General features: G+C 36.9%; 1 protein-coding gene and 2 long non-coding RNA genes across 3 annotated transcripts; 2 read left to right on the top strand and 1 right to left on the bottom strand.

Annotated features, from left to right (window-relative positions):
- Window positions 1-238: 238 nt before the first annotated feature.
- On the top strand, window positions 239-1,474 carry LOC114821414 (uncharacterized). The gene is made up of 3 exons (XR_003768761.2): window positions 239-460; window positions 557-618; window positions 722-1,474. It is a non-coding gene; the product is annotated as an uncharacterized lncRNA (long non-coding RNA).
- An 857-nt stretch (window positions 1,475-2,331) lies between these two features.
- LOC103407120 (haloacid dehalogenase-like hydrolase domain-containing protein Sgpp) lies at window positions 2,332-5,357 on the bottom strand. The gene is made up of 5 exons (XM_029093502.2): window positions 5,029-5,357; window positions 3,629-3,743; window positions 3,342-3,496; window positions 2,836-3,097; window positions 2,332-2,729 (listed from the first exon to the last, which is right to left on the bottom strand). The coding sequence occupies exons 1-5, from the start codon at window positions 5,175-5,177 to the stop codon at window positions 2,556-2,558; spliced, it is 855 nt and encodes a 284-aa protein (XP_028949335.2). The 5' UTR covers window positions 5,178-5,357; the 3' UTR covers window positions 2,332-2,555.
- Window positions 5,358-7,332: 1,975 nt separating this feature from the next.
- On the top strand, window positions 7,333-8,367 carry LOC114821410 (uncharacterized). Its single transcript, XR_003768750.2, has 2 exons — window positions 7,333-7,693; window positions 7,789-8,367. It is a non-coding gene; the product is annotated as an uncharacterized lncRNA (long non-coding RNA).
- Window positions 8,368-9,390: the final 1,023 nt, after the last annotated feature.

The raw sequence follows: 9,390 nt of genomic DNA, 5'->3' as shown, positions 1-9,390 counted from the left end.
TACAAAACCAAAAACGTCCAATTTAATTTCCGTTGCAGGTTCAAGAGAATATTATTGATGCAAAGTAACCCTCGAAAGAATTTTTTTTTTTTTTCAGTAGAAATAGAGTACCTGGTGAATCAGGACCGATGGATACTCGTTATAAATGCGGGTAAACAGTTATTCATAATCGAAATTGTGAATTTTACATAAGCGGGTAATCTCGGTTACTTAAACCCATAAGTATTTTGCTCATCCTCACCCATGACATAAAAAAGCCCAACCATTACATTTTATTTAATCTTAAGCCCAATCGTTCTTACCATTTTCCTCCCTTTCTTGTTCTTCAACTCCGATTCCAATCAAAACTTGTGCTCCATATTTCAGTAGCCCCTTCCCCTCAACCTTCTGCCAACATTGCAAGGTTTTAATGATTCCGACTGTGATTCAAAATTGGAAGGATATTTCAGAGATTTTCAAGGTTTGGTTTATCTGTTTTAGTTAAACTCTCGTATTCTTGTGTTTGTATCTCAGCCACCAATTTAATTTCCTTTCCCACACCTTTTGCATGTTGAAGTCCACTTGAACATAATCTCCCTAGAACCTACGAGATTGGTTCCGCCAACACCCAGCATCGAGGTTGGTCTCAAACCATTCATCATCATTTCAGAGTTCATGTCTCGGCCTTCCCAAACGCATCCTATTGCTGTTTAAAATATTTTACGGTTCCTTTGCTTTTTAGGTATTCTAATGCTGATTGGGCTGAGTGTCGGATTTCTTGCTATTTCATCGGCCAAATCATGTCTCTTGGAGCTCCACCAAACAACCCACCCGCTCAATTGCCGACTTTTGCTTGTGCCGAATCTTTGTGGCTTACCTTTGTTCTTCGTGAACTTCGGTATCACGTGTCTACTTCAAGTTTATTGTTTCGTGACAACTACCACTTACTGTTGGGTTACGGCTCAAAGTTAAGATGATGCAAAAATTAGGTTTGTGTCGTCTGTTTCTTTTTTGTGTCCTAATTGGGTTTGGATTTGACGTTTTGGTTGGATTCTTTACTTGGTGGGGAGATTGTGTTAATTACCTATGTGATTAGGATTTAGATTTACTTCCAATTAGGATTAGTATTCTTATTGTAACCTAACTCTTATGCACTATAAATAGAACCTCAGGGTTAGCGTATTTTGTGTGCCTTACCATTAGTTTAGAGAGTTTTCTCTAATTCAGTTTTGGATGAAGGTCACCGTTTGGAATCATGAGTGGAAAATTCATGGCTCATTCGTTTAGCAATTTGTTGAGAATTAATTTGAGTTAGAGAACAATTTGGGAGAATCTTCTTCGTTTGTTTGAGTTCTCTACTCGTTTGGTTTATGGTTTGTAATTTGTGAGATTTGGGTTGTGAGAGTTAAACACTCTTTTGTAACCTCTGTTTGTTTAGTGAAATTCTTCACCATGCTTCGCCCTGGGCATAGGCTTTGCACCAAACCACGTTAAATCTCGTGTTCAGATTTTAAGATTGTTTGTTTTAGCTTTCGTGCGACGTTGATATTTGGTACTTTGTTAAAATTCACTTTCGTTTGTGCATAAAAATAAAACACTTACATGCCCAGTAATTCGATGTTTCATAATTGGACTAATAATTAAAACGTTATGTCACTCTACTAGTTGGTGATTTTGCCACGACAATCTATCCTACCAGGGGCTGGAAAAAACTCACAAAGGCATTTTAACCTATCACTAGCCACCATCATATGATTCACTAGTGCCAAGAATCAAACCAAAGACGTATTGTGTGAAAGACAAATTTGTAATTCGTTTCCCGACTACTGTGCCACCCTGTGATGGTCGGAGGGAATCAAACCCTTGAGTTAGCATAATTCGTTAAGTTATGGAATTTGACGCTAGTTTATTATCTCTCCGAGCCCCGATAAATCTAATGGAAAAGACAAACTTGATAACACAAGAATGAATAAGAAGCTAAAAAAGATATGTGTTTATCCGTTCTCTTCGGTTAATCACAACAATGTTCTCAAAATCTGTCACCCAGCTTCGTTTCCGTCGCTAAACTTTCTTTTTAGATGTGGCTAAATCTGGCGAGGTAATGTGATGTAAAGTGGGCATATTCATATGCATTTCCCTTTTTTTCTTCTGGTCGTGCAAATCCATTTCTTCCACATCCCTCACCACCCTTCCTTCCCATACTTCATACAATTCTTTCTTGTATTTTCCCTCCATCTCCAACAAAAAAAAAATACTAATAGCGAAATAGGCATTAAAAGGGCACTAAGTTTTTATAAATCAACTCTAAAAAAGAAATATATATCTCTTAAATAAAACTAAAAACGATACGAATATCATAGGGGTCGGGTTTTATTGACTGAGCTTTCAAACGTACAACAAAAACATGATTTGAAGTTAAGATTGAGCAGGATCACCATATTTCAGTAGGATGTCCCGGTGCCAGAACACTATACTACACAAGTACAGCATGGTTATTTGTTTAGAAATTTAGAAGCTTACACCTTTTGCTACTTTATCCTTGTTCCTTGTCATTGCATTTCAAGTTGTAAGCGTTGTTACTCCACCTTCTTCACAATCTCTTCCAGTGCTTCCCACAATTTTGGGTCATCAAAATCTTTAATAACAAAGGAGGCTCCCGCATTAATCAATGCTTCCTCGGGGTTCCTTGTGCCTAAACCCACTACTGGCATTCCGGCTGCTACTCCAGCCTTCACTCCCAAAACAGAATCCTTGACAACCAAAAGTTGAGCAGAGATGAGCGCAATGTATGTCAAAATTTTACTGAAGATCGAATGCTATTGTTAATTGCACAGCACAAAGTTCTGAGAGACAAACCTCAAAGATGAAAGCATGCTCGTTTGACAGGTTAAGCTTTTCAAGAGCCGTCAAGTAAGGATCAGGAAATGGTTTTGCTCGTATGCATTCCTCTCCAAGAACAACAATTTCAAAGAAATCCGTGAGCTTCAACTTTGATAATATTAGCTCGGCATTTAGTTTTGTAGCATTTGTTACTGCAGCCCTTCTGAAGCCTGGTTTTTCAATCCATTGGCGCAACCTAGGGAGGCCCTTAAGAGGTTCTATCTTTTCAGATATAAATCTGCAACATCACACTCAGTAAATCAAGTTGAGACAAGAGATAGGGTCTTTTATAATTGAAAGAAATAATTCCACAACTTGATACAGAAATAGAATTCCCTATTAGTCAACGAAGATTGTAGTTGATACAGTTTAAGATAGTTTCCTTCCATCCACAGAAGTCTAACAAATAATACCAATGTGTCATATACCCGAAATGTATTTAATATCAAGCATGCAGTTTCTTGACAGATTTTTGAAGTTACCTTCGGAACATGGCTTCCTTATCTACCAAAAACTGTCTTGCTCTTTCGATATCCCAATCAGGAAAGAGGATACTACAAAGATACTCATTATGAACTCCAGCTATCTTCTCACTGAAGAATTCCTCAGTGATAGGAACCCCACCATTAAAACCTACCTGTGGTACACCAAAGAGTGAGTTGGAGAAAAGTGCAGTGTTTGTGCATATGTGTGAGAGAGAGTGTGTGATTCGGAGAAAAATGCCGTGTTTGTGCATATGTGAGAGAGAGAATGAGAGAGAGAAGCCTACTTCTTGAAGCATTTCACGGAAAGCATAATAATGGAAGGGATCTGAATCACACAATGTTCCATCAATATCAAATAGAATTGCTTCTAGAGGTGCGACACAAGCTAGAGAAGATTTTCTGTCATCACAAAATAGAAGGTGATTAAAGCAAGCAATCAGTCACAAAAGTTGAAAGTATATGAAGGTGATGAAACTAAGTTGCTATGTCTAGTGGTTCGGCCCAATGAAGCACAACAGTTTGTTCTAAAAGTAAACATTACTTTAGGTTAACATATATCACAGTTAAAAATCTTTAAATGCTAGATAAGATACTATAGCTTTCTTGCCAATTGTGGTGAGTCTTAACATTTCACAAAATGCATACACAAAGATCTCTTAATAAAACTACGAATATTATAGGATGCAGAAAATTATCGCAGTGCTAAGAAAGATTATGAGCTTCGGCCTTTTGTCCCGCTTAGCCTTTTTTTGAGTTTAAGGTATACTAAGTTGGCAAAGTAAAGCTGATAACAACAGAAGACAAATAACTTTTCAAACGTATCACTGTGCACACACGGCAAATAGATTTGCAATCAAAATCCCCTTAGTCCCAGGATCAATGTCTGAAGGGGTCGAACCCTTTGAGCGAATAAGAATATACATATTTGTTAAGGTAGGATAAGGATCGAACTTTTTCAACTGTCCATTATATCAACCATTGATCCCCATGCCTACCATTTGAAGTCCTAAATAATTTCACTTCCTAAATAATTTCACTTATTATATCAACCACCGGAGACAGAAAACCTTTTAAACGCTTAGAAAGACGCCAATCCCCAACCCAAACCACAAGCAAGGGGAAAAGAAAGGTTTTAGTTAGACAGAACAGAACTTTTCCTGAAGTTGACAAGGAGCGGATTTCCGCTTAGTATGCGGGTTTCCAAATGTTAATAAGAGTTCAAACACATACAGCTTTACATTAAAGGTCTAGTGAATCGCCAGCGAAAAGGCTGATGCAACCTGTTCAGCTAAGCAATTTGCCAACCATCCCAAACAAAATTAAAAAAGAAACAAATTGACAATTTTGTTTGTTTGCTTGTTCAGAATCAAGATTGGAATTCATAAGAACAATGCTATTCTCAATCAAGCCGATTCCTGTAAACCGGAATTCAAACTAAATCACTCAAATTATTTTCATGACATAAAATGTTCATAGCTAATGAACAAGGACAGCAATGCTCTTCTAAAGATATAATTTTTGCTCAACAATTATACTTCCATGCAATACGACGAAAACTCTAACAAACACTGATTCATACAAAAGTTACCACATTTATGAAAAAAATAACAACATCAGCAGAAAATTATGCTTTGCAGAATCAAAAATAATTTTTTAAAAAAAAGCAAGAAAATAAAAGAAATACCTATCGAGCGGGTGAGCATTTGATGAAAGGGAGGCCATTGTTAGTGAGGTAGATCCGGATTTAGTGGGGTTGCGTGTGTGAGTTTTCTGGATATGGGTTTTGGGAAAGTGGTGAGAAGGAACAAGACGAGAAGAAGGGAGAGCGAGCATAGTATGGAACGTGAGACGACCTCTCTCCACTTTTATGGGGTTGTCGATTTTTTTTTTCCTTCTTTTTTCTTCTTTTGAAATGGAATATGCTATCTAAGAGTTGCAAAATGCCATTTTAATTTGAAAGAAGAAGAAGAATCAATGGCTTGAGCAAAAAAAAAAGAATAAATGCTTTTTATTTGGAAAAGAACTATGATGCACGGATACTTCTGTTTGGTCCCGTATCCCGTATCCGATACTTGATCAGATACGATACTTGCCTGATACTCTCGGATACTCGTCTGACACGTATCCTGGTTGATGGACACGAATTTGACATGATGGATATGTGTATCCTACATTTAGGATACACGTATCCTACTTTTAAGATACATTTACACTTTCAAAAAAATGTAATGAGGAAGAGAAAATTAATAGGAGACATCTATAATTGAAATTTGCTAAATACAAAGAGCTTCCCTCTAATTAAAACCATGAATACGACTCTCACACTTCTTCTACTGTATAAAGAGGATTAGATTTCGAACTTTCCTTATCTAACAACTCAAATGTACTTGAATTTGAATGATGAATTATGTTTTAAAATGTATATTTTTGTTGCTATATACATTTTTATTTGCCGTATCCATAGCGTATCGTAACTTAATTTTTAGAGATTTTCCGTATCGCCGTGTCGTGTCGTATCGTATCGCCGTATCCGTATCCGTATCCATGCTTCATAGGAAAAGAAGAATACATACCATCTTCCCTCCTGTCCTGAGGAAGTCCGGTGAATAAATGACATCTTATTTGGAGAGGAATAATTAGTGCCGGCGAATAAATCTAACGGCCCACATACACCGGTCAGAGGATCCCGACCAATTGTCTCGGAGAAGATCCAAATCCAATAAAGCTTCCAAAAATCTCTCTCCCACCTCGAGCCCAGCGCCACCCTGCTTTCTTCTCTTGCATACTCAAACCTAGCCGCTCCACCTCTCTTTATAAAAGAATAGCAATCAAACCCTTCCAATCCGATTCGACCATAACTGTGTAACAATGGTGAAGGAGGAGAAATGTCTAAAAAAGGATTGGCTAAATTTCATAATACATTAAAATATGTGAGTGACCGTTACAATATAAAGGAAGTGCCCAAACTCGTGCAAAGCACATGCAACAAAATACCAACTGGATCCTAAATTAAACCTTACAAAACAGCCCATAACTAGGGATGGGCAATAGTTATGATGGGCGGGTAACCACGGTTATTTACCCATAACCGTTTATATTCATACACATATAGTCGTTTACCCATTATGTAATCACATAAACGGTTATATCCGTACACATAACCGTTTATAAACGGTTAACCATAACCGTTTACCCATTTACCCGTTTTTAAACCCGTTTATCCTTTTGTTATTCATTTACCTATTTTTTCACCCGTCTACATGTTTTTTTTAACAACTTGAAAATTACAAAAGAAAAATTTGTCATAATTTTTGTTTTCTGACAATTAAACACCGTTATAGGTACATTTTAGCATGCATTTCCCTATTTGAATCATTTAAGTACTCAACAATAATTGAAATAATAGTTTATGAACGATATTTTTCTGCTATATCGAAACAAATCTTTAATTATAATTCATTTGATTACAAAATAAAGTTTCTAAAAGAAAAAAGTAGTCATTATAATCCATATGGATACCCGTTATAACTGCGGGTAGTTAATTTGATCATCTTCATTTCAATGCGTTTTAAACTTCCTCTAAGTTTGAAAGACCAATTCTTTTATACAGATACAGAGTGTTTTATTCGAACAATTCTCTGTTTCCTTCCTCTCATGCAATGCAAAAACAAAAAAGTCCAATTGAATTTCCATTGCAGGTTCAAGAGAATATTATTGATGCAAAGTAACCCTCGAAAGAATTTTTTTTTTTTTTTTTTTTCAGTAGAGATAGAGTACTTGGTGAATCAGGACCGATGAATACTCGTTATAACCTCGTGTAATACCCATAAACCACTCATTTAAATTTCATGGATAAATGGTTATACCTATAACCATTTGGTCATCTAAACGGTTACCCATAACCGTAACTGTGAACTTTAAATGGACGCCATGGGTATTTCGTAACATAAAAAAGCCCAACCATTACATTTTATTTAATCTTAAGCCCAATCGTTCTTACCACTTCCCTCCCTGACTTGTTCTTCAACTCCGATTCCAATCAAAACTTGTGCTCCAACTTTCAGTAGCCCCTTCCCCTCAACCTTCTGCCAATATTGCAAGGTTTTGATGATTCCGACTGTGATTCAAAATTGGAAGGATATTTCAGAGATTTTCAAGGTTTAGTTTATCTGTTTTAGTTAAACTCTCATATTCTTGTGTTTGTATCTCAGCCACCAATTTAATTTCCTTTCCCATACCTTTTGCATGTTGAAGTCCACTTCAACATAATCTCCCTAGAACCTACGAGATTGGTTTGGGTTCTAGTTTTCCACATCAACCCGACGAATCCGCCAACACCCAGCATCGAGGTTGGTCTCAAACCATTCATCATCATTCATCATCTCAGGTCCCTTAATAGATTTGCCGCTGCTTATTGGGCTGAGTGTATTCATCATCATTTTAGGTATTCTAATGCTGATTGGGCTGAGTGTCGGATTTCTTGCTATTTCATCGGCCAAATCATGTCTCTTGGAGCTCCACCAAACAACCCCCCGCTCAAGTGCCGACTCTTGCTTGTGCCGAATCTTTGTGGCTTACATTTGTTCTTCGTGAACTTCGGTATCACGTGTCTACTTCAAGTTTATTGTTTCGTGATAACTACCACTTACTGTTGGGTTACGGCTCAAAGTTAAGATAATGCAAAAATAGGGTTTGTGTTGTCCGTTTCTTTTTGGTGTCCTAATTGAGTTTGGATTTGACGTTTTGGTTGGATTCCTTACTTGGTGGAGAGATTGTGTTAATTACTTATTTGAATAGGATTTAGATTTACTTCCAATTAGGATTAGTATTCTCATTGTAGCTAAGTCCTATGCACTATAAATGGAACCTCAGGGTTAGTGTTTTTTGTGTGCCTCACCATTAGTGTAGAGAGTTTTCTCTAATTCAGTTTTGGATGAAGGTCACCGTTTGGAATCATGAATGGAAAAATCCATGGCTCATTCGTTTGGCAATTTGTTGAGAATCAATTTGAGTTAGAGAACAATTTCAGAGAATCTTCTCCTTTTGTTTGAGTTCTCTACTCGTTTGGTTTAGAGTTTTTAATTTGTGGGATTTGGGTTGTGAGAGTTAAACACTCTTTTGTAACTTCTATTTGTTTAGTGAAATTTCTCACCATGCTTTGCCTTGGACATAGGCTTTGCACCAAACCACGTTAAATCTCTTATGTTCAGATTTTAAGATCGTTTGTTTTAGCTTTCACGCGACGTTGATATTTGGTACCTTGTTAAAATTCGCTTCCATGTTTGTGCATAAAAGTAAAACACTTACATGGCCAGTAATTCGGTGTTTCATAATTGGACTAAGAATTAAAACGTTATGTCACCCTACTAGCTGGTGGTTTTGCCACGACAATCTACCCTATCAGGGGCTGGAAAAACTCACAAATGCATTTTAACCTCTCACTGGCCACCATCATATGATTCACCGGTGCCAAGAATCAAACACAGGACGTACTGTGTGGAATACGATCTTGTAATTCATCTCCAACTACTGTGCCACCTTGTGATGGTTGGAGGGAATCAAACCCTTGAGTTAGCACAATTCTTTAAGTAAGGGAATTTGACGCTAGTTTATTATCCCTCCGAGCCCTGATAAATCTAACGGAAAAAAACAAACTTGATTAAACAAGAATGAATAAGAAGCTAAAAAAGATATGTGTTTATTCGTTCTCTTCGGTTAATTACAACAATGTTCTGAAAATCTGTCACCCAGCTTCGTTTCCGTCTCTAAACTTTCTTTTTAGATGTGGCTAAATCTGGCGAGGTAATGTGATGTAAAGTGGGCATATTCATATGCATTTCCCTTTTTTTTCTTGTCGTCGTGCATATCCATTTCTTCCACATCCCTCACCACCCTTCCTTCCCATTCTTCGTACAATTCTTTCTTGTATTTTCCCTCCATCTCCAACCAAAAAAAAATACTAATAGCGAAATAGGCATTAAAAGAGTTTTTATAAATCAACTCTAAAAACGAAATATATATCTCTTAAAACTAAAAACGATACGAA

Source organism: Malus domestica, chromosome 02 (genome assembly GCF_042453785.1).
Source record: "Malus domestica chromosome 02, GDT2T_hap1".
In the NCBI taxonomy this organism is placed as follows: domain Eukaryota; kingdom Viridiplantae; phylum Streptophyta; class Magnoliopsida; order Rosales; family Rosaceae; genus Malus; species Malus domestica.
The sequence above is the reverse complement of the archived record's forward strand: the minus strand, read 5'-3'. Positions and strand labels throughout refer to the sequence as shown.